The 25,468-nt window shown below is 43.9% G+C and overlaps 4 protein-coding genes across 5 annotated transcripts in view; 2 read left to right on the forward strand and 2 right to left on the reverse strand.

Annotated features, from left to right (window-relative positions):
• CFDP1 (craniofacial development protein 1) overlaps positions 1 to 25,468 on the reverse strand; it is a 934,470-nt gene that overhangs the window by 370,319 nt on the left and 538,683 nt on the right. The window lies entirely within an intron of this gene.
• Positions 1 to 25,468, forward strand: part of CNTNAP4 (contactin associated protein family member 4) — a 990,511-nt gene that overhangs the window by 98,613 nt on the left and 866,430 nt on the right. The gene's annotated exons all lie outside the window — the stretch shown is intronic.
• On the forward strand, positions 36 to 10,245 carry TERF2IP (TERF2 interacting protein). Of its 2 annotated transcripts, XM_050772763.1 has the most exons (4): positions 36 to 705; positions 6,397 to 6,521; positions 8,321 to 8,458; positions 9,654 to 10,245. In XM_050772763.1, the coding sequence occupies exons 1-4, from the start codon at positions 36 to 38 to the stop codon at positions 9,660 to 9,662; spliced, it is 942 nt and encodes a 313-aa protein (XP_050628720.1). In that variant the 3' UTR covers positions 9,663 to 10,245. The 2 variants fall into 2 exon arrangements, with proteins under 2 accessions (XP_050628720.1, XP_050628719.1); XM_050772762.1 differs by lacking the exon at positions 9,654 to 10,245 and having other exon boundaries at positions 8,321 to 9,543.
• Positions 14,032 to 25,284, reverse strand: LOC126945090 (cytoplasmic polyadenylated homeobox-like protein 2). Its single transcript, XM_050775040.1, is given in 4 exon segments — positions 14,032 to 14,127; positions 14,129 to 14,660; positions 14,662 to 15,044; positions 25,108 to 25,284. Coding segments are annotated over 4 exon segments (1,188 nt in total).

A 25,468-nucleotide genomic window follows, 5' to 3' on the forward strand; every position in this document is an offset into this window, starting at 1 on the left:
GGAGGTAGCTCTTCTAGTAGTGCTCGGCGTCAGACATGGCGGAGGCGATGGATTTGGGCAAAGACCCCAACGGGCCCACCCATTCCTCGACTCTGTTCGTGAGGGAGGACGGCAGCTCCATGTCCTTCTACGTGCGGCCCAGCCCGGCCAAGCGCCGGCTGTCGACGCTCATCCTGCACGGCGGCGGCACCGTGTGCCGGGTGCAGGAGCCCGGGGCGGTGCTGCTGGCCCAGCCCGGGGAGGCGCTGGCCGAGGCCTCGGGTGATTTCATCTCCACGCAGTACATCCTGGACTGCGTGGAGCGCAACGAGAGGCTGGAGCTGGAGGCCTATCGGCTGGGCTCCGCCTCGGCGGCGGACACCGGCTCGGAAGCAAAGCCCGGGGCCCTGGCCGAGGGCGCCGCAGAGCCGGAGCCGCAGCGGCTCGCGGGGCGGATCGCCTTCACGGATGCGGACGACGTAGCCATCCTGACCTACGTGAAGGAAAATGCCCGCTCGCCCAGTTCCGTCACCGGTAACGCCTTGTGGAAAGCGATGGAGAAGAGCTCGCTCACGCAGCACTCGTGGCAGTCCCTGAAGGACCGCTACCTCAAGCACCTGCGGGGCCAGGAGCATAAGTACCTGCTGGGGGACGCGCCGGTTAGCCCCTCCTCCCAGAAGCTCAAGCGGAAGGCGGAGGAGGACCCGGAGGCCGCGGATAGCGGGGGTGAGGGGGCTGTGCGCGGGGCCTCGCGGACGGCTGCGCGGGTGGGGTTGGGGTCTTTTTCCCGGCTGCCTGGCGTCCATCTTGGCATCTTGGGTAGCAGCGATTGGCCCCTCCCCCGTTGACATCCGGGTAAATTTGCACCATTTTCTTTCCTCCTCGCTCCCGTGTTGTTTATTATTGTTGTTATTTGTTTGCGATGGGGTCTGTGTTGCCGAAGCTGGTCTGAACTCCTGAGCTCAAGTGATCCTCCTGCCTCAGCTAACCACAGTGTTGGGATTACAGGAGTAAGCCACCATGTCTGGGCTCTCGTCGTTTTTTGTTTTTAATTTTTGAGTGGGGACTCGCTCCGTCGCTCAGGGTGTGCGTGATGCAGCCGCGCGATCACGACCCACTGTATCCTGGACCTCCCGGGCTCAAGCGAATCTCCCGCTTCAGCCTCCCAAGTAGCTGGGACTACACTCTGACGCCACCGCGTCCCGCTAAAAAAAAAAAAAAAAAAAAAAAAAAAAAATTGTTGTAGAGATGGGGGTCTCGCTGTGTTGCCCTGACAGGTCTTGAACTCTTGGGCTCAAGCGATCCTCCCGCCTCGGCCTCCCAAAGTGTTGGGATGACAGGCGTGAGCCATCACACCCAGCTTCTGGGTCTAGTTTTAATTTACTTTACCATTGACTAGAATGTTAACATGGTTCTGTATTCAAAAGTTACAAAAAGAATATATAGAAAGTCCTCTCTTGGCCGGGCGAGGTGGCTCAAGCCTGTAATCCCAGCACGTTGGGAGGCCGAGGCGGGCGGATCACACGAGGTCAGGAGTTCGAGAGGAGCCTGACCAACATGGCGAAACCACGTCTCTACTAAAAATACAAAAATTAGCCGGCCGTGGCGGAGAGTTCCTGTAGTCCCAGATACTCAGGAGGCTGAGGCAGGAGAATCGCTTGAACCTCGGGGGAGCGGAGTGAGCCGAGACTGCGCCACTGCTCTGCAGCGTGGTTGACAGCGAGACTCCGTCTCAAAAAAAAAAAATAATAATAATAATTTATCTCGTCCTTCCTGCCCACCAGTTACCGACGGGATAACTGGCTTCTTGTGTTTCTGTTAAGAGATGTTCCACAGACTCCTTTTTAAAAAAGATTGCTGCTATGTTCAGGTAGATTCAGTATAAAAGCGTACCAGACTTGTTCATTTTAATGCTGTGGCGTAACTGAATGCCTATGGACTTAGGAAGGTTCTCGGCAGTTGGAAGGTCTCTTCCTGGTCTTGCTTAGGTGAAGTGAATTTTGAATGCAGTTGAGTTGAAAATTGGAGTTCAGTATGACTAGGATGCAGAGCTAGGCTGTTAAGATGTACTTGTGACATATCTGGCATTGACAACTTAAACTGACAGACCCTTTTGTTTAAGGAGGCATGCTGCTTCTCCTCCCCCTCCCTAATCCTCCTACCTTTTCTTTGCCTGTATGGCTACTCCATTTAACACTTGGAGTCTGGGGAGTAAAATCTTTTTCTCTTGTTCAGTATGCTTAGTAGGAATTTTGTTTTTGGTAAAAGTGACGTTTCGGCTTCATTCATTCAGCAGATATTTGAGTGCCAGACATTGTTGTCCCGCTGGAATATAACAAATAAAAGTCCGTGTGGTCATGGAGCTTATAACATGGTAACTGGGGGGTGGTAAGGGCTATGGAGAAAAATAATTCAAGAATGTAAAGGGTTGGGGAGGAGGTTTTTCCTATAGGATGATAAGAGAAGGTGACTCTCATAAGCTGATGTTTAAGCAGAGACCGAAGGAAGAGAAAGAGCAACCCAGGTGGATATCTGGGGAAGAGTGTTCAGGCAGAGGAGGAAGCCAGGGCAAATGCCCTTATGTGGGAGTGTGACTGGTGTGTTTTTGGAGCCACCAAGAGAACAGAGTGGCTCTAATGGAATTAATCTAGCAGATGAGGTTAGGGCTATGTGTATGGGTGAAGTATGTCATCATGTAAGGCCTTGCTTTTATTTTTATTTGTATATGTTGAGACAGGGTCTTACTCTGGCACACAGCTGGAGTGCAGTAGTGCGATCACGGCTCACTGCAGCCTTGACCTCCCAGGCTCAGTGGATCCTCCCACCTCAGCTTCCCAAGTAGCTGGGACTACAGGCACTCGTCAGAACACCTAGCTAATTTTTGTATTTTTTTGTGGAGACAGGATTTGGCCATGTTGCCCAGGCTGGTCTCAAACTCCTGGGCTCAAGCAATCTGCCCAACTTGGCCTTCCAAAAGTGCTAGGATTCCAGTGTGAGCCAGCATGCTGTGTCCAGGCCTTGCTTTTAAATCTGTGATGTTGGGACTATTGGCAAGCCGTTTGGAACTTGGGACAAAATTGAGCTGGATTCATCCTATCCCTCTAAGTAATCTTTTGATAATAAGATATGTAAATGTAAAAATTAGAAAATTCTAAAATGAGTAAGAGAAGATATGAATGAATATATCAGTACAGTGGGAATTGCTCTGAACCATTTGTGGTTCAGGATGCTGCCTGATTTGCCAGAAGAAAAAAAGTAAAAAATATTAGCATGGTGGTAAGTCATGAAGCCAAAAAGACTAAGAAAAAGGTTTATATATTTGATTACCTGAAAATTAAGAACTTCTCATGATAAATAAAGTCAGAGGGTATGCTGGAAAAACATTCCTAATACATTGCAATAGACTTAGTTTCTTTAATGTCTAAAGAGCTCTTTGTCATTAAGAAGTCATTAAGTAAAAAGAAAACTAATAGAAAAATGAGAAAAGGAAATGGAAAAGGAAGTTCCCAGAAAAGGAAATAAATAAGCGGCCAATAAACAAATGAAGAAATATTCTGTTATTAAATGAAAGTATATCAGACCGGTGCGGTGGCTCACGCCTGTAATCCTAGCACTTTGGGAGGCTAAGCGGCGGCAGATCATGTGAGGTCAGGAGTTCGAGACCAGCCTGGTCAACATGGAGAAACTCCATCTCTGCTAAAACCACAAAAACTATCCAGGCATGGTGGCCTGCGCCTGTAATCCCAGCTACTCGGGAGGCTGAGTCATGAAAATTGCTTGAACCGGGGAGGTGCAGGTTGCAGTGAGCTGAGATCAAGCCCCTGCACTCCAGCCTGGGTGATAGAGCCAGAGTCCATCTTGAAAAAAAAACCAAAAAGAAAGTAAATCAGACCCTGAGCAGAGGGTCAGTATAAGCTATACTTTGACCCATGAGACCTGTGAGATAATAAATGTGTTGGAATTGTTGTGTATTTATTTGATGAATTGAGATAGCTTCCATTATACAAAATAGAACACAAGCTCCCCAAGTTATTTATTTTTTTAAGTAAATCAGAGCAAGGAGATGTTATATTTTATCTGTAAGATTGGCAAAAGTCAATACAATGGATAATATCCAAAGTTAGTATATGGGAAAACAAGTATATTCCTACGTTGTTAATAGAAATTGATACAATTTCTTTGGGGGACATTTTGACAATATCTGATGACATTTATAATGTATATTCCCTTAAAAATGGCAGTTTTGTTCTAGGAGTTTATCCCGTAGATATACTCAGAGAACAAATGGGTACATACTGAAAGGCAGTCTCCCTATTTACATACCCTTTTTCCTAGGTCCTTTCCTAGAGGCAACCTTTATTATCGTCCCTTGTCTGTTACATGTCCCCTTTGCTCGTAGTAGTACTAGCACACTAGACATCAGCTTACTCTGTGGTTTACTTTTTTTAAACTTATTTATCTTGAAGTGTTTGTGTAGTCTGCATAAAGATTTCCCTCATTCTTTTCTCATTGATTGCACTGTATTTCATTATGTGAATGAACAGTAATTTACTTTTTATTATAGAGAATTCCAAGCATTTACAAATAAAGAATAGTGTAATGAGCTATATTGCAGGTAGCCATCACCCACCTTCACCTGATTGTAGTTCATGGCGTTTTTGAAATCTGTACCTTTCATCCCAACTTCCTGGACTATTTTGAAGCAAATGCCAGACATCATATCATTTTATCTGTTTTAGCATGTATCTCTCAAAGATAAGGGTTTTTAAGTTACTATTTAAGAATTTAACTAAATACATACAGTAAAATTAACTTTTTATGGTGTGTACATGCATTTTAAAAACCTTTTTATTGTGGTAAAATGTATATGTCATAAAATTTACAATTCAAATAGTTTTTTAAGTGTTCTGTTCAGTGGCATTATTAAGTGCATTCACATTGTTGGGCAACTGTCACCAACATCTGTATCTGGAACTTACTTATTTTCTAAAACTAAAACTCCATGCCTTTTATTATTTTCTGCTTTTAGGGGTCAGAAACATGCCTATTAAACACTAACTCCCCATTTCTCCCTCCTCTTAGCCTCTGGAAACAACCATTCCACCTTCTGTTTCTATGAATTCAATCTTTCTAGATACCTCATACAAGTAGAATCGTGTACTATTTGCCCTTTTGTGTCTGGCTTATTTCACTTTGCATAATATCTTCAAAGTTCATCCATGTTGTAGCATGTGTCAGAATTTCATTCCTTTTTAAGGGTGAATAATATTCCATTGTGTGTATATACTATGTTTTGTTTATCCATTTATCTATCAATGGGCATTTGACTTATTTCCATCTTTTGTCTATTTTGAATAATGTGGCTGTGAACATGGGTATGACTAGTATCTGTTTGAGACCCTGCTTTCCATTATTTTAGGTTTATGCCTAGAAATGCAATTGCTGGATCATATAGTAATTTTATGTTTAATTTTTTCTTTTTCCTTGTGGGTTGTCATCATGAAATTATATTGAATTTTTTGAGGGACTGCTGTTCTCTTTTCCAGTTATATGTGTTTTAACATATGTTATATTTTGTAACCAGCACCCAAATTGGGATTTAGAACAATTCCATCATGAAAAACTCCCTCTTGCTGCCCCTTTGTTGTATATTTTAGTAAGCAGAAAAGGAGCAGAGTTAAATCTTCAGAGAACAAAATGTAAAGGGGAAGAAACCGGATGTTTAAATTTAGAAGGCCCTCCTTTTTGTAGGTGGTATATGGTGGATTGTGGTACATGGCCCAGATCTGCCTTTGGCTGCTAGGAGAGCTGCCTTGCCCAAAGTCCTGTCTTCTTAGGGCTGCCACCATCCAGTGACTGATATTTGCAGAGTTACAAAGTCTCTGCTCCTTGGCCCCAGCTTGGTCAATTCTGAAGGGCCTTCCTAGCTCCAGAGTTGCCCATGGTTTTGGCTGAGGCCTTATAACTCTTTGATAAATCAGCTTCTCTCTCTGCCGACTCCTGCTTTCCTTCTCTTCCACAAAGGTTTTCCCAGTATCGCTCCCCAATTCTTTAAATGTCAGTCTCCATCTCAGAGTTTGTTTCTCAAGGAACCCAATTTATGACACATTTTTGTTAATTTGCAAAGTCTGTAAATACAAAGCAAAAATTGAATTAAACTTGAAGAGCATTTTTTATATGTCAGTTTAAGAATGTATAATCATTTGGATAGTACATCTTTTCAGAAGCAAGCATAGAAATGAGTGTATGAACACGTCTTAGACTTTTTTTACCCTTCTGAATCAAAAACAGATGTCTTCTGATAGGAAAAAAAAAGTGCAGGCTCACTCCTGGCCCAGAGCTCGCACAGCAGACAATATATTTTTGGTTTGTGTAAAAGAGGCTACTGCTAGTCTGTCCTGTTCTTCTCTTTAACAGAACCACAGAATAAGAGAACTCCAGATTTGCCTGAAGAAGAGTATGTGAAGGAAGAAATCCAGGAGAATGAAGAAGCAGTCAAAAAGATGCTTGTGGAAGCCACCCGGGAGTTTGAGGAGGTTGTGGTATGTTAACTAGATTTACTCATTATTTTTGTCCCTACCTTCATTCTTCTTTGAAACTGATTATCCTATCCACCTTTTTCATCTACCTGGGGCTCAGGAAAGTGAGAGAGGAGTTCAAGATGGAAAGGAAAAATGGAAAATGGGACTGATCTGGGCTTCAGACATGTTGCCCTGAAGCTTTTGCTTCACAAAGCTTTTAGTTTTTGGCAGGACAAGTTGAGGGGGAAAGGGAGAAAAATTGGGTAGAATCGGGACAGTTATATAAACAGTATAAAGCATCCCACTTTGAGTACTTTAATGTGAATATGTTTTTCAAAAAGTTTATAGTACTTTTTTTTTCTATTTTTTTGAGATGGAGTCTCACTGTCACCCAGGCTGGAGTGCAGTGGCGTCCGCCATCTCAGCTCACTGCAGCCTCCGCTTCCCAGGTTCCAGCGATTCTCCTGCCTCAGCCTACCGGGTAGCTGGGATTACAGGCATGTGCCACCATGCCCAGCTAATTATAGTAATTTTTTTTAATCAAGCAAATTTAGCTTTTTGTGTACTTTGACCTTTTTTGAAATGTTTTAGCTCTTCCATATTCAGTCTAGCTTCTATTACTCTGTTAGAATCCTATATTTAATAATAGCTACAGAGAAAGACAGGACCCATACAATAATGATAAGTTTTTTAAAGGTCCAAATTTTATATTTTTCAAGGATAAAGGGTCTTGTAAATTAACTTTTATTTATTTATTTATTTATTTTTTGAGACGGAGTCTCACTCTGTCACCCAGGCTGGAGTGCAGTGGCTGGATCTCAGCTCACTGCAAGCTCCGCCTCCCGGGTTCACACCGTTCTCCTGCCTCAGCCTCCTGAGTAGCTGGGACTACAGGCGTCCGCCACCTTGCCCGGCTAGTTTTTTTTTTGTATTTTTTAGTAGAGATGGGGTTTCACCGTGTTAGCCAGGATGGTCTTGATCTCCTGACCTCGTGATCCGCCCGTCTCGGCCTCCCAAAGTGCTGGGATTACAGGCTTCAGCCACCGCGCCCGGCCTAACTTTTCATATTAACAAAGAAAAATGGTTAGGCTTCAGTCCAAACAAGGGAAATAATCTAAAGCTTCTGTAATTGATGAGTGAAGGAATGCACAGGAATTGGTAGGATTTAGGGATTGTTGCTTTTTGTAGTCTGTGTTTTGTTATTTGATGTTTGGTTCATTTTTCATAAACTTCCAACACTCAGCTCTCAAACATGACCTACCTAGGCCTCTTCTCATATAGCATGCTTTGTAATCTGTCTAACTAGTATACCTTGGAAGCCCTAATATATTCATGCAGCAATGCTTTTTGAATACCTGTTATGTATAGGCATTGGTAGGTATTGGAGATGTGGTGATGAGCAAAACATACAATTCCTGTCCTTAGGAGCTTACAGTCTTGAGAATGAAGTCAAATATTTAACAAATCTAATGAACATGTGTGCACATATATGTGTGTCTCTCTTTATATATACATATATTTTTCATATTCAGTATAGCTTCTAATATTCTATTGAAATACTGTAGTCAATTATACACACATATACACATATACTCCCCCTACCCCCACACACGTGCATGTACACACACACACGTGTACATATACATACACATCAGACATGAATAAATGTAAGAGGGAACACAGCATATTAAGAGGAACTGAAGGAAGTCCAATGTGATTGGAATGCATAGGGCGAGGGGGTGATAGTTGGAAGAGACCAGATATTGTAAGAATTCAAGGCTTGGTAATTAGGAGCTGATTTTACTCATTATTCTGTCTAGGTGGATGAGAGCCCTCCTGATTTTGAAATACATATAACTATGTGTGATGATGATCCACCCACACCTGAGGAAGACTCAGAAACACAGCCTGATGAGGAGGAGGAAGAAGAAGAAGAAGAAAAAGTTTCTCAACCAGAGGTGGGAGCTGCCATTAAGATCATTCGGCAGTTAATGGAGAAGTTTAACTTGGATCTGTCAACAGTTACACAGGCCTTCCTAAAAAATAGTGGTGAGCTGGAGGCTACTTCCGCCTTCTTAGCATCTGGTCAGAGAGCTGATGGATACCCCATTTGGTCCCGACAAGATGACATAGATTTGCAAAAAGATGATGAGGATACCAGGGAGGCATTGGTCAAAAAATTTGGTGCTCAGAATGTAGCTCGAGGATTGAATTTCGAAAGAAATAATTGGCAAGATAATGAGAAAAAAAAGTCATGGTAGATGAGGTGGTTAAAAAAAATTGTGACCAATGAACTTTGGATAGTTCTTGCATTGGAACTGGCACTTACTTTTTGACCATTGCTGCTGTTGCTCTGTGAGTCCTAGATTTTGTAGCCAAGCAGAGTTGTAGAGGGGGATAAAAAGAAAAGAAATTGGATGTATTTACAACTCTCCTTGAACAAGTATCAATGTGTTTATGAAAGGAAGATCTAAACCAGACAGCAGTTGGTCTACATAGTAGTAATCCTTTGTTGGAATGGAACCCTTGCTATATTAGTGACAAAGTGAAAGGAAATTTAGGAGGCATAGGCCATTTCAGGCAGCATAAGTAATCTCCTATCCTTTGGCAGAAGCTCCTTTAGATTGGGATAGATTCCAAATAAAGAATCTAGAAATATGGGAAGATTTAATTATGAGGCCTTGAACACAGATATCCCCAAACCCTTGTCATTTCCCCCAGTGAGCTCTGATTTCTAGACTGCTTTGAAAATGCTGTATTCATTTTGCTAACTTAGTGTTTGGGGACCCTGCTCTTTGGCTGTTCTTTTTTTGGAGCCCTTCTCAGTCAAGTCTGCAGGATGTCTTTGTTTACCTACCCCTCAGTTTTCCTTAAAACACGCACACAACCCTAGAGAGTCTTAAGAATAATGTTACTTGGTTAATGTGTTATTTATTGAGTATAGTTTGTGCTAAGCATTGTGTTCGATTTAAAAAATTAGTGGATTGACTCCACTTTGTTGTGTTGTTTTCATTGTTGAAAATAAATATAACTTTGTATTCGAGTCTTGTCAGTAAGTGTTTTGATTGTATACACAAAACTTTTTAGGTATAAAAACCACAAAGGAACTAACAGTTATTGTTAATTACAACTGATAAAGTGGTTCCATTTTAGAGTGAATAGGCCATTGGAAAGATACTAGTTCTTCTGGATGGAGCAAAGAGAAGAGTTGCATCAAGCACTGTGAGAAGTGGCAAAATGAGCTGAACTGCTGAAAGCCAAAGGAGAGAGAAACCAATCAGGGACCAGCAGGTGGGTAGCAGAAGGTGTCAGGACCTCATCCATATTTCCCGGGCACTCATCATTCTCTAGCATATGCCACTAACAGGAATCTTGCAATAAGCACCTGCTTGAGGCTTTCTCTCTGCTTGAAGTGCTATGGAGTTAATGCCCCTGTATGGGAATTCGAGGGTGCCTACCCAGCTTCCCTGCCGACCAGAGAAGTTACACAACTGTATATCTGAAAGTTATCCTTTGAGTGGGATAATGGTTTCCACGCCATCTTTTAGAGGTCCCCAGTAGTATTAAACATAGTTGCCTACAGTGGGAATCTACTTATGAATGCATCCTGCATAGGCTTCCTTCTTTTGTCTCACTCCCCACTTCCATACAGTGCATCCTGGAATCATCATTTGTACTAAATGCCTGCTCTCCTCATTTTTTTTTCCTTCAAGAAAATATTTATTGCTTATTGTTATTTTTATTTTATTTTATTTTATTTTATTTTTTTTTTGAGACAGAGTCTTGCTCTGTCGCCCAGGCTGGGGTGCAGTGGCCGGATCTCAGCTCACTGCAAGCTCCGCCTCCCGGGTTTAGACCATTCTCCTGCCTCAGCCTCCCGAGTAGCTGGGACTACAGGCGCCCGCCACCTCGCCCGGCTAGTTTTTTTTTGTATTTTTTAGTAGAGACGGGGTTTCACCGTGTTAGCCAGGTTGGTCTCGATCTCCTGACCTCGTGATCCGCCCGTCTCGGCCTCCCAAAGTGCTGGGATTACAGGCTTGAGCCACCGCGCCCGGCCTGCTTATTGTTATTATGTTTTACAGCAAAATTAAACACACACACTTTTCACAAACACAAAATGGGAATCAAGGCATCTATCAAATTTAAATGTTGAGCCGAGTCCTGGTTTTCAGAATTCAGCAGCCAATCCTGGTTCTGCACCAGGGCCACTAGTCCATGATTTTCCAATAGTTGAGGATCTTTTCAGTAATTGGAACAAAATCTTTATATGTGACAATCAGTTCTACATAAAACCCTTTTGGGAGTTCAGATAGTTTACTGGGTCCTTCACTTGTTGAGACATCCTTTTCTCTATTTCATCACCTGACGGCTTCGCCGTTTTCCGGCTGAAGTAAAACATTGAGCCCACCAGAGTCCAGGTGCTTACCGACATTCATCTGTACCAGTCTGAACTGGTTTTGATACGTTGATACTCTGGCAAGGGCCTTGATTCTCCTTGTCATGGTTCTTAAAGGTTAAACACCTGAATGGTAGTAGGCTGAGGCAGAGGTACACTCAAAATCAAGAGTGTGTGGGGAAAAAAACAAAAAAAAAAAAATCAGAAATGTGTGGGTGAGGGTAAAGAACACTGAAAGCCTGGTGGGGATTGGGATCTGGATTTAAAAATTAAAGTGCCCATCCAGGTCACATGTGAGTATACCTCAATGCTCTGGAAGGCAAACAAAATTTGAATTTGGCTAGCAGAAAATATTTTTATCACTTTTTAAGGGCTTAGAGTCCAGTTTCTCCTTAGTAACAGGCTGTTTGTGTTTCCTATTGGCCTAGGCACCCATATCTTGGGTTTGTCAGTTCTCGGCCTCCATTACCTGGAGATGGGATTCTGTCTAGCGGTTCACACTTGCCATTGGTTGCATTATCAGGAGTCTGCTCTAGAGAGTCCCCAGGGCTGTCTGTGCTCAGTCCTCACCTTGGGCAATCAATGTTGCCCCAGCGAGCTGCAGCTTTGGTTTAGGTCCTGGCCCAGGGTCTGCAGGAATGGGGTTCGGGATTGGCGCAGAAGGCTGAGACAGTCTTGATGGTGTGGTTGTTCACTGTCGTGTCAGCTGGTCCTGCAGAGCTGCGGGAAGACCCAGTCCTCAGCTTTGCGAAATGGGGGCCACCCCAATTATGCTGGGACCATTGTAAGTGGGGTATTTGAAAAGATGGCGAACATGATATTTACTGATTTCTTTTGCATTAAATGAGTAGTTTCTAATACATTAAATAGCATTTTATTTTCCTTTTTTAGAGACAGGGGATCTCTCTGTCACCCAGGCTGGAATGCAGTGGCACTATCATAGCTCACTGCAGCCTCAAACTCCTGGGCTCAAGTGATGTCCCTGTCTTGGCCTCTCAAAGTGCTGGGATTACAGGCATGAGCCACTATGCCTGGCCAACAGTTTAATTAATTTTTGCTGTATATTTTGAGTGTTTAAAAGTGGTTTCTCTAGGATTTGCCATACATATCTGATCAGAATTAGTATCAGATTTATATTAGCTTAAGTCCAGTGAAATAGGGCCGGGCGCGGTGGCTCAAGCCTGTAATCCCAGCACTTTGGGAGGCCGAGACAGGCGGATCACGAGGTCAGAAGATAGAGACCATCCTGGCTAACACGCTGAAACCCCGTCTCTACTAAAAAATACAAAAAACTAGCCAGGCGAGGTGGCGGGCGCCTGTAGTCCCAGCTACTCGGGAGGTGAGGCAGGAGAATGGCGTAAACCCAGGAGGCGGAGCTTGCAGTGAGCTGAGATCGAGCCACTGCACTCCAGCCTGGGCGACAGAGCGAGACTCTGTCTCAAAAAAAAAAAAGAAAGAAATATACATAGATGTTACTCCTATATGACTATTCTCTTTCCCCTGTTTTTGTGGTATATATATTACATATATTAATATTACAAATCCAACAATACATTATTATAAGGATTACTTTAGCAGCTATGATCATTTTTATTAGCGTCTGTGATCATGTACCTCCTTCTGTTATTGTCAAAATACATACATTAGACTTCTTTGTTACAGAACCAACTTACACACTTATGCAATTTTCAAAAAATCAGTTGAGAAAAAATGCATTTACAGTGTCTTTTATAATGGCATAATTATCTTTACATGCGCTTTCTATCCACGTATATGATTATTTTGTTACATTTTTTCTTTTTCTTTTGTAAGACAGAATCTCACTCTGTTGCCTAGGCTGAAGTGCAGTGGTGTGACCTTGGCTCACTGCAACCTCTTCTTCCTGGGTTCAGCCATTTGTGTGCCTCAGCCTCCGAGTAGCTGGGACCACAGATGCGTGCCACCATGCTTGGCTCATTTTTTGAATTTTTTTACAGACCAGGTTTTGACATGTTGACCAGGCTGGTCTGGAACTCCTGATCTCATGTGATCCACCTGCCTCAGCCTCCCAAAGTGCTGGGATTACAGGTGTGAGCTACCATACCCAGCTAAGCCACCCCGCCCAGCATTTGTTGGTTTTTCAATCCATACTTTGTAGAGCCAGGCTTCTCCAGGCCACCATAAAATATATGGTCATGAGTTCAGGAACTATAAGACATGTGGATACTGCTTCTCTACAAGAAGGGACCAACAGCTTGTGGAGCCTTCCTGAAGACTTTTTTTTTTTTTTTTTGAGACACAATCTCAGTCAGTCACTCAGGCCAGAGTGTAGTGGAACGATCACAGCTCACTGCAGCCTCCACCTCCCAGGCTCAAGTGATACTTCCATCTCAGCCTCCCAGTTAAATGGGACTGCAGGCACATGCCATCGTGCCTGGCTTAAATTTTTTTTTTTTTTTTTTTTTTTTTAAAGAAATTAGGGTCTTCTGATGTTTCCCAGGCTAGTCTTGAACTCCTGGGCTCAAGCGATCCTCCTGAACCAGCCTCCTGAGTAGCTGGTACCACAGGAGCTCACTATCACACACAGCTAATTTTTTTTAAAAAGTGGTTTTTTTTTTGGCTGGGCGCGGTGGCTCAAGCCGGTAATCCCAGCACTTTGGGAGGCCGAGACGGGCGGATCACGAGGTCAGGAGATGGAGACCATCCTTGCTAACCCCGTGAAACCCCGTCTCTACTAAAAAATACAAAAAAAAACCTAGCCGGGCGAGGTGGCGGGCGCCTGTAGTCCCAGCTGCTCGGGAGGCTGAGGCAGGAGAATGACGTGAACCCGGGAGGCGGAGCTTGCAGTGAGCGAGATCCGGCCACTGCACTCCAGCCTGGGCGACAGAGCGAGACTCCGTCTCAAAAAAAAAAAAAGTGGTTTTTTTTTTTTTTTTTTTAGAGTTGGGGTCTCACCACGTTGCCCAGGCTCTTGTCATGAACTCTTAGGCTCAAATAACCTCACCTCGACTGGCTTTTTTTTTTTTTTTTTTTTTTTTTTTGATTTTTATTTATTTACTTATTTTTATTTTTTATGTCAAGGCTTCTGGAGATGACTTTGCTTTGGCCTGCTGTGTGGGTGACTGTGGGCTTGATCTATGGCTATGGTTCTGACACTTAGCAATACTTTGCAAAGCTGCATCGTTGGGTCCCTGTGGCAGGCCCTTGTAGACCCCTCAACCTAAAACTGCTGCATTTGAGTCCTGGGTTGCTCTGAAGCCCCTTCCTGCATATCTTGCCCCAGAGGCAGCAGGGGTGAGTTGGCAGCTATTTGGGGAGGCACGTGCTGCAGTTGAGAGCACAACGGCTTTCCATTATTCTGAGGCAGTTGACTCTGCAGCTGTGACTGAGCCGAGGGCCACTGCTTCCCTAGATCCCAAGGACCCGAGTCCATCGGCAGCCGTTCCTGCACCATCATCCCCTCTAAGTAATTCTGAGGCTGTTGGTGCTGCTGCGGGTGATACTGCCAATCATTCTGCTGCTGTTCTTGCAGCAGTGAGAGACAAAATGAGCAACGACAACCGTCTGTCTTCTGCTCTTCCTGAGGCTTCTCCACCCCATATGCACCTTGAGCATAATCCAAAAGGAAGAGACTTGCATGCTGGCTTTCCCTGGTTTCAGTCCTTTCTCCATGAAAATATGGCACAGAAGATGGAGGAGGATGAAGGCATACTGCAGAGTTGTAGCTGAGAAAATGATAGTCAGTAGAATGCCCACTTCCTGTGTCACCTCCATACTCCACAGCGTGGTTGCTTTTCAGTGCCTGTGACCAGATGGTAGCTCTGGGAGGCCACCTGCTGACTGGGAATCCCCGGTTTCTCCAGATAAGAGCACTGGGGGCCCACCTGTTGACTGAGAATCTCTTGGTTCTCCAAAGAGAAGCAATTGTAGCCCATCTGTTGACTGGGAATCCTCTGTTTCTCCAGAGGGGAGCAACCAGCTGTACTCATCAGAGCACTCTTGGCACAGGAAAAACTCTGCTCTGTGGCATAGTTGGAAGCTGCAGCCTGGGTTTCCTGGAGGCTTAAACATGGATGGGCTTGGACTGGGAAATCGTGTTTTTTCCATATAACAAATAATCTGTGTCTTTCTGCAGGTGGAAGTCTGGCTCTATTATTTTGGAACCAGGTCTAAAGGGAAAAGATAATTTTGTATTATCAAATCTGCTTACCTGATTATATTCCTCTACCCATTCCTTAATGTAGGAGGCTTTTTCTTTTTAAGCCTCTTAAAAGCAGAGTCCCTGACTTGCCTTCGGACATTAAGGCATATAAAAAATAAGACAATCTGTCCTAGAACTGCACATATTATACCAGAGGTCATGCATCATGCATTTCTAGAACCATAACCTCCTTCACTGGAGACAGTGACACCATGGTTTACATGTAAACCTAGGCTGTCCAGAATCTATCTCCAAACTACTTGTGACCTATTTGCAATCTTCTCCTGCTTGCTCACTGAGACCCACTCTGTGCTACAGAAGAGGCTCCCAGCTGTCCCACCTAGATGTGGATTGTTCCTACAACCCTGCTACTTTACTCATGCTCTTCCACCAGGAAGAATTAATAATGTATTTTCTGATACCATTTCTGTTGCATATATGCACATTCTTACATACATTGGGTTCAAGAGTCACAGGTAGAGTGCAATTGTTTCAATTATTTATTGACCATATATTTGTTGTATGACCCTCTGAGGAGAAGAAACCATTTTTCTTCTGCTCTCATACCACAACAATCACAGAAAGACTACTGTGAGCAAATGTGTTTCCCCGCACACAAGGCAAGCAATCAGTTGTGCAGTGCACAACAGCTGGGCATCCTCCAATTCAATTCCAGCACTGCCTACCTGGAAATACTGTCAGATCCCCCAGGTGGAGGGCTCAGTCCTGCAAGACTGCCCCTCTTTCAGATGCCAGTTGCAAGTCTGGGCTTTTACAACTTTTGGCTGACTGGCTTCGGGTTGGGGCTCCTGTGACCTCCTTTTTGGGTTTGATTAACTTGCCAGAGCAGCTCACAGAACTCAAGGAATCACATATGTTTACCAGTTTGTTACAAAGGATATGGATTCATAGGGTGAGATATGGGGAAAGGGATGCAGAGCTTTCATGCCCTCCCTGGACAAGCCACTCTCCAGGAACTTCCACATGTTCAGCTATCTGGAAGCTCCCCAAACCCACTCTTTTTTTTTTTTAATGGAGGCTTCATTGCATAGGCATAATTGATTGAACCATTGACTGCTGGTGATCAACTTAACCATCAGCGCCTTCCCCTCCCCAGAAGTTGGAGGGTGGGGCTGAAAGTCCCAACCCTCTAAACCTGCTTGGATCTTTCCAGCTCTCATCCTGAAGCTACTAGGGTCTACCAACCATCAGTCAACTCATTAGTGTACAAAAAGACATCACTTTGGAGATTCTAAGTATTTTGAGAATTGCATGCCAGGAAACAGCAGAAAACCAATTATATATTTAGAATAACTGTAGTTATTTCATTCAATTTGTCTAATCTTTGTTTTTCTCTCCCCTAAAAAGAGGATAATAATATTCAAATACCCAGATTATTCAGGCTTTGAGGGAGGCAGAGATGAGAAAATGCTTTTTGTACCCAAGCTGTGGTGCATCCCAAGAAGCTATGGTTTGAATAAGGGAGAAATTTTTTTTTTCTTTTTTGAGACGCAGTCTCGCTCTGTTGCCCAGACTGGAGTGCAGTGGTGCAATCTTGGCTCACTGTAAGCGCTGCCTCCCGGGTTCATGCCATTCTCCTGCCTCAGCCTCCTGAGTAGCTGGGACTACAGGCTCCTGCCACCACGCCCGGCTAATTTTTTGTATTTTTAGTAGAGATGGGGTTTCACCGTGTTAGCCAGGATGGTCTCAATCTCCTGACCTCATAATCTGCCCGCCTCAGCCTCCCAAAGTGCTGGGATTACAGGCATGAGCCACCGCGCCCGGCTGGAGATAATTCTTATGGTTCAGGCAACAGGGTAAGTTACTTGCATAATCTAATAGGAACCTCTTATTTTTATATTTCTATGTCCTGTGCTACTAAGCTCAGAATTGCTTTAGGCTATGAGGAGCACTAAAGCTACAAGGATATTTGATCCATACACAGGATAATTGTTTAAAACAAAACCATGACTAGGCACAATGAACCAGGCACCTACAACACAGAAAATTACACATATTTTAGAAAAAGCTGAGGTGCAGGAGTGCTGTGGTTTAAATGTCCCCACCAAAACTCATGTTGAAATTGTAAACCAAAAATACAATTCTAAAGCCCCCCAACCATCTGAATGGACCCCTCCTCTCAGCCAAGGGCTTTCCAAAGTTAACTGAAAAACTAGTTCAGACCATGATGGCAAATGGGAGCCAGGCAGGTCTCATTATACCTTCCATTCTTTAGGGATTACTGATAAAACACACTCTTCAAGTATGATAAGAAACATAGACTCTTCAAGTCTGATAAGAAACAGTCTATTCTCTCTGAAGTCTGCCACCTGGTGGCTTCATCAGCATGACAACACTTTGGTCTCCACAATTCCTTATGGTAACCCAGACATTCCTTTCTAGTGATAATAACTCTTTCAACTGACTACCAATAAGAAAATCTTTGAATCTGCCTATGACTTGGAAGCCCCTGCTTCCAGTTGTCCTGCCTTTTCAGACCCAACCAACATATATCTTAAATGTATCAACTGACGACTTACGTCTCCCTAAAATCTATAAAACCAAGTTGTGGCCTGACCACCTTGGGCTCGTGTCATCAGGACCTCCTGAAGCTGTGTCACAGGCACATTCTTAACCTTGACGAAACTTTCTACATTGATTAAGATCTGTCTCAGACACTTTTGTTTTATAAAACCTAATCTTCGGCCAGGTGCGGTGGCTCACGTCTGTAATCCCAGCACTTTTGGAGGCTGAGGTGGGCAGATCATTTGAGGTCAGGAGTTCGAGACCAGCCTGACCAACATGGAGAAACCCCATCTCTACTATTTGTAAAACAAAATTAGCCAGGCATAGTGGCACATGCCTGCAATCCCAGCTACTCAGCAGGCTGAGGCAGGAGAATCGCTTGAATGGGGTAGGCAGAGGTTGTGGTGAGCCGAGATGGCGCCATTGCATTCCAGCCTGGGCAACAAGAGTGAAACTCCATCTCAAAACAAAAACAAAAACAAACAAACAAAACGTCAGTCCTCAACGTGGCAGCACTGAGAGGTGAGGCCTTAAGAGGTGATTGGATCAAAAGGACTTTGCTCTCATGAATGGATTAACACATTCATGGTTTAATAGATTAATGGCTTATCATGGGAGTGGTACTGGTGGCTTTACAAGGGTAAGTAAGACCCCTGAGCTAGTACCCTCAGCCACCTTGCCATGTGATACCGTGTACCACCTTGTGATCCCCACCAGCAAGAAAGCTCTCACCAGATGCGGCCCCTTGACCTTGGACTTCTCAGCCTCCATAACTATAAGAAAGAAATGTTTGCCGGGCGCGGTGGCTCAAGCCTGTAATCCCAGCACTTTGGGAGGCCGAGACGGGCGGATCACGAGTTCAGGAGATCGAGACCATCCTGGCTAACACGGTGAAACCCCGTCTCTACTAAAATACAAAAAAAATTAGCCGGGCGAGGTGGCGGGCGCCTGTACTCTCAGCTACTCGGGAGGCTGAGGCAGGAGAATGGCGTAAACCCGGGAGGCGGGGCTTGCAGTGAGCTGAGATCCGGCCACTGCACTCCAGCCTGGGCAACAGAGCTAGACTCCGTCTCAAAAAAAAAAAAAAAAAAAAGAAATGTTTTCTTTATATTCATTCAATTTCAGATACTCTGTTCTAAGCAACAGAAAATGGACTAGGAGAGTCACGAATTTGTCAGAGTTTATAGAGCCAGTGGGAGGCAGTGCTCATGAGAGTCTAACCAAAAAAAGCAAGTGTCTACTTTCATATATCACAGTGCCTTCTATGCTCCTGCCCTAGTCATGATTCCCTCCTGATTACAATAGGGGCACTTTCTATAAACACAGGCAGCTCAAAGCAATGCAATGCAATTTAAATTGCCACTTTCCATGAACTCCCTTTCATAAGCCTGTCCTTTGATGGGCATTGAAAATGATTAATAAGCAATACCAAAAATTGAGAAACTCAATGGTCAGAAATTCAGAAATGTAAAAAAAAAAAAAAAGGTAATACTATAAGAATGTGTATTTATAGAAAGGACTGTGCCACTGCCAGAGCTTCAGCTGCCTGGCATTTAAAGTTTTAACTCAGTTGAAGAATTGAGAGATCATGGCGGACAAGAGGCAGGACTAGATTGCAGCTCCCACACAGACAGACAGAGCAGTGTGTGGAGACTCACATGGTGAACTTTTGCTCCAGAACTACTGCAGGAATAAACCAGGAAAGCTGAGAGAACCCACAGACCCTCTCAAGGAAGTAGATTGCTCCTGAAGGGCCCGGGAGACACCCCAAATACTGTGATGCTCTCTTCAAAATGGGACCTCCTGGCAGGAGGCCAACAAGCACAAAAATAGTGCATTAAACAAGCAAAACTAAGGACCCTCACAGGGTCCATTTCACCCCCAGTCACCTCCACCAGAGCAGGTGCTGGTATCCACAGCTAAGACACCTGCAGATGATTCACATCACGGGACTCTGTGTAGACAACCTCCCAGCACCAGCCCGGAGCCCAGCAGACCTACTGGGTAGCTAGATCCAGAAGACAGATAACAACAACTACAGCTCGGCTCACAGGAAGCCATATCCCTGGGAAAAGAAAAAGAGTACTACATCAAGGGAACACCCTGTGGGACAAAAGAATCTGAACAGCAGCCTCGAGTCCTAGCGCTTCCCTCTGAGATAGCCTACCCAAATGAGAAGGAACCGGAAAAGTAATTCTGGTAATATTAAGGGAGGAGATCACCCCTCATATTGTCTTATGCCCAATTTCTGCTCCAAAGAAAAAAGAAGTAAAAACTAAAAGGCAGAAATGAAATCCACAAGCAGACAGCCTGGTGCCGCACCCTGGGCCTGGTAGTTAAAGATTGACCCCGACCTAATCGGTTATGTTATCTATAGATTACAGACATTGTATAGAAAAGCACTGTGAAAATCCCTATCCTGTTCTGTTCTGTTCTAATTACCGGTGTTTGCAGCCCCCAGTCATGTAACCCCTGCTTGCTCAATCTATCATGACCCTCTCACGTGGACCCCCTTAGAGTTGTGAGCCCTTAAAAGGGACAGGAATTGCTCACTCGGGGAGCTCAGTTGTTGAAGACGTGAGCCTTGCTGAAGCTCCCAGCTGAATAAACCCCTTCCTTCTTAAACTGGGTGTCTGAGGGATTTTGCCTCTGGCTTGTCCTGCTACAATGTGACAAAGCAAGGTTCTTTAACACCCCCCCAAAAAATCACACTACCTCACCAGCAATGGAGTCAAACCAAAAAGAAATCCATGATTTACCTGAAAAGGAATTCACAAGGTCAGTTATTAAGCTAGTCAAGGAGGCATCAGAAAAGGTGAAGTACAATTTAAGGAGATGAAAAAACGAAGAAAAGGAATAAGGGGAGAAATCTTCAGTGAAATATACAGCATAAATAAAAAACAATAAAAACTTCAGGAAATAACAGATGTACTTAGAGCAATGCAAAATTCTCTGGAAAGCCTCAGTAATAGAATCAAACAAGCAGAAGAAAGAACTTCAGTGCTTCAAGACAAGATTTTTGAATTAATCTCAGCCAACAAAGACAAAGAAAAAAGAATAAGAAAAAATGAACAAAGCCTCCAAGAAGTTTGGGATTATGTTAAATGACCAAACCTAAGAATAATTGGCATTCCTGAGGAAGAAGAGAAATCTAAAAGTTTGAAAGACGTATTTGGGGGAATAATCAAGGAAAACTTCCCTGGACTTGCTAGAGACCTAGACATCCATATACAAGAAACTCAAAGAACATCTGGGAAATTCATCCCAAAAAATAATCGCCTAGGCACATTGTCATCAGGTTCATCTAAAGTTAAAATGAGGAAAGAAAGAACCTTAAGAGCCATGAGACAAAAGCACCAGGAAACCTCTAAAGGAAAACCTATCAGATTAACAGCAGATTTCTCACCAGAAACTCTACACGCTAGAAGAGCTTGGGGCCCTATCTTCAGCCTCCTTAAACAAAATAATTATCAGCAAGCTGGCCCAAACCACCGTCACCTCCACTAACTACAGCAGCGTTAACTCATCCCCTGCCTCCAAATTTGCCTCATTGCAGTCTGGTTTTCACAATACATACCCACTGTATTTCACATACATACATACATAATAATACTATTTTCCTATGTGATGAAATGCTATATACTGCTTACTTCTTTATATTTTTCTTTGAGACAGAGTCTTTCTCTGTCACCCAGGCTGGAGTGCAGTGGAAAATACCTGATGTGCTAAGGCAGGAGAATCGCTTGAACCCGGGAGGTGGAGATTGTAGTGAGCCGAGATTCCACCACTGCACCCCTGCCTGGGCTACAGAGTGAGACTCCATCTCAAAAAAAAAAAATTACCTTGATTGGCATTGGTTTACAATTTCAAAATAATTTTGCACGTATTGTAGGACAGAGCAACTGAATATAAATTGAACTAGGGCATTCACTGTAAGAGAAGGGGCCACAAATGTACAGTACGAAAGTTGAGATAGAATCTTGTGTATGCCGGGTGGAGTGGCTCACACCTGTGATCCTGCATTTATGATTTTTTGTTTTGTTTTGTTTTTGAGATAGAGTCTCTCTCTGTCCACCCAAGCTGTAGTGCAATGGTGCAATCATGGGTCATTGCAGCCTTGACCTGCTGGGCTCAAGCGATCTTCCCAGCCCAGCCTTCTGAGGTTAGGAGTTCGAGACCAGCCAGAGCAACATGGCAAAACCCTGTCTCTACTAAAACTACAAAAATTAGCTGGATGTGGTGGTGGGCGCCTGTAATCCCAGCTACTTGGGAGGTTGAGGCAGGAGAATTGCTTGAACCTGGGAGATGGAGGTTGCAGTGAGCTGAGATTGCGCCATTGCACTCTGGCCTGGGTGACAAGAGCAAAACTCTGTCTCCAAAAAAAGAAAAAAACATACAAAACACAGAATGAGCCCTTACATGTGACCTTCTCATTCCATCCAGGAGTCATCAATAACAATAAACCTAAGCCTAACCCAAGATGCTTCAAAGAGTGACAAAGCCTCTTCCATACTTTAGATATGAAAGTTCTCACAATATTTCTGAACAAAAGCACAGAATAAAAAACTGCCACATTTGTGAGCTAGGAAAAAAACAATACCTAGGACATTTTTGTTTTTTAAGAGAAAAGGCCTCATTCTGTCACCCAGGCTGGAGTGCAGTGGCATGATCATAGCCTACGGCAGCCTCCAACTCTTGGGCTCAAATGATCCCTCCTGCCTCAGGCTCCCAAGTAGCTGGAACCATAGGCATGCACCACACCTGGCCAGTTTTTATTTTTTTCGTAGAAATAGGGTCTTGCTATGTTGCCTAGGCTTGTCTCAAACTTCTGGACTCAAGCTATCCTCCCACCTCTGCCTCCCAAAGTGTTGGGATTACAGGCATGAGCCACCGCCTCCAGCCCCAATTGCTCTGCTTTAATAATTATTAGTACACAGCTAGTCTTTGTCTGATCTAGAATCTATCCATTCGAACTTCCCCCCAAGATTTTTTACCTTTTAATAAAATTTGATCTGTAGGCATTTTTGTCTGCCTAAAAACCAAATAATTTTATAAACAAGAACCATAATTGGGTTTAATTTTTAAATGCCTAGTCCTATCTGAAAGCTGCAGTGTCCAATTGTACCCTGAGTGAATAACACCAGTCAAACTGACTACCCGCAATCTTCACTATTATAAGGTGAAAGATGAAGCCCTACAAAACCCCAGTTTTCATGGAAACAGTCTTCTCACAACAAAACACACTGAGTTCTCTACCAAAGGCACTCATCTTGGGAAGACATGTAGAATCTCTAGTCCAGGGTCTTTCCAACTGAAAAAATAATGAACTGTAAAGCCGAATTACTTTAAATATACTGAGGTGCCCACCCTAATCATGCATCCATCCTAGTCATGCTTTTTTGATTTATTTACAGAACCCACCTTTTCAATCCTATCTTCTATTCATTGAGATTAGTTTTCTTCTTTAATTCTTCAATACCATATTTTCATCCTCATTTTACAGGTAAGAACCTTTGGTGTAGAATTGTTCAGAGCCCAGGGTCAGATCTCCGACCCTGGCAGTCTGACAGCTGATTCCATGCCTTTCACCACACACTTATTCTATATAACAGTGATTCTGTACACTCTTGTGAGAACTAAAAATAAAATTCCAAGCCCCCCAAACAACTCAATGAACTGCCCCCCCACCCACCTTAGCCAAAGGAACCTCAGAGAAACCTTAAAAACTGAGTTCTGGCCAGGTGTGGTGGCTCAGGCCTGTAATCCCAGCACTGTGGGAGTCCGAGGTGGGCGGTCACCTGAGGTCAGGAGTTGGAGACCACCCTGGCCAACATGGCGAAATCCCATCTCCACAAAAAGTTCAAAAATTAGTCGGGTGTGATGATGGATACCTGTAATCCCAGTTACTCAGGAGGCTGAGGCAGGAGAATCGCTTCAACCCGGGAGGCGCAGGTTGCAGTGTGCTGAGATTGTACCACTGCACTCTAGCCTGGGTGACAGAGCAACTCTGTCTCAAAAAAAAAAAAAAAAAAAAAAGCAAAGTATCCCCAAAAAACTGAGTTCCCAGACACATCTCATTATATTTCTCACTTTTGTGGTTTAGACACAGCTGACCAGCATTAATATTTAAATGGAGATCATGAGACTGACAAAAGTAACTCTTGGTGGCAGTAAAACCAAATTAATAAACAGGACCTAAGGCACTGTGAGGCATGGATTAAGTCACACACCCTTACACTTAAAGAATAAACTATGCGCCAAGCACGGTAGCTCACGCCTATAATCCCAGCACTTTTGGAGGCTGAGGCTGGAGGATCACTTGAGGTCAGGAGTTCAAGATCAACCTGGTCAACATGGTGATACCCTGTCTCTCCTAAAAATACAAAAAAATTAGCTGGGCATTGTGGCGTGTGTCTGTAATCCCAGCTACTCAGGAGGCTGAGGCAGGAGAATTGCTTGAACCCAGGAGGCGGAGGTTGCAGTGAGCTGAGATCGCACCACTGTACTCCAGCCTAGGCAACAGAGCAAGACTCCACCTCAAAAAAAAAAAAAAGAATAAACTATGCTCTAACTGCCACAAGGGTTTACTTTATCTCTAGCAGCTAAACAAGCACTGGCCTCGAGATAAGCAATGCTGAAGCAGTGGCAGTTCACCAACCATTAGATACTGAGCTTCTCTGTTCCAAGAGCCATAACTACAGCTTTGATTGAACAATAGGCTGATTTATGTAATTCTCCACTGCTAAGGGACCACTGACTGAAACTGACCCAATAGTTTCATTGACAGCTGTTTTCTGATAAACTAGAAATGGACTCTTCTTGTCTTAAAGCTTGAAACTTACTTGTTTTATGTGAGTTTTAATTTTTTTATTTTTAGGAAAGGACTCCCAGGCCTCTCAAAAAGTATTGAAGAACTAAAACTTGGCCAGACATAGTGGCTCACGCCTTTAATCCCAGCACCTTGGGATGCTGAGACGGATGGATTACTCAGGGTTAGGAATTCCAGACCACCCTAATCAACATGGTGAAAAAACTAGCTGGGTGTGGTCGTGTGTGCTTGTAATCCCTGCTACTGGGTGGCTGAGGCAGGAGGAGGCTTGAACCCAGGAGGCAGAGGTTTCAGTGAGCCAAGATCGTGCATCTATGCTCCAGCCTAAGTAACAGAGTGAGACTCCAGACTAAAAAAAAAACAAAAACAAAATAAAGAATTAACAAAGAACTGACACTCACTGGATCATCACATCTAAACAATGAGACCCCAGTCCCTTAATTCATCACAATTGCTTCCTTACCCCTCCTGAGTTCCTGTTTTCACATACATAGTTACATTTCTTGCCTGCTATATAAACCCCTAATTTTAGTCAGTCAGGGAGATGGATTTGAGACTGATCTCCTACCTCCTAGGCTGCAATAATTATTTTCTCAGTGATTGGCTTCCTTTGTGGCCAGAAGTACGACCTAGACTGAACCCCTGGTGTTTTGGTAGCAGATTTTGGTTCCCTGACCCTGAACGCGTTGCTCATGGCTTGGCTCCCAAGGGCTGGGAGTCTCAGAAGCTTTCCTAAGCTGCTGCCAACCCAATTTTCGCTGGAGGTGAGTTTCTGTCTCTCTCTGGCTGCACTGCTGCCAGCCCCAAGGGTGTTCCTGATTGCCTGGGAAGAATAGCCTTTGAAATTTGCCATCTGTATCCTGATAGGTGAATGTCCTTTGTGGGTCCAGACAGCAGAATCTGCTCCTCTCAACGTGGCAAATTTTTAAAGGAATTTCCATTTGCAGGTTGAACAAGGCCCACTGACTGAGAGAGGGAATGCCCTGACTGTTTTAGAGTGGACACTCTGGGATTACAGATGTGAGCCACCACCCCCA

The sequence above is a fragment of the Macaca thibetana genome, chromosome 20, assembly GCF_024542745.1.
Source record: "Macaca thibetana thibetana isolate TM-01 chromosome 20, ASM2454274v1, whole genome shotgun sequence".
Classification (NCBI taxonomy): domain Eukaryota; kingdom Metazoa; phylum Chordata; class Mammalia; order Primates; family Cercopithecidae; genus Macaca; species Macaca thibetana.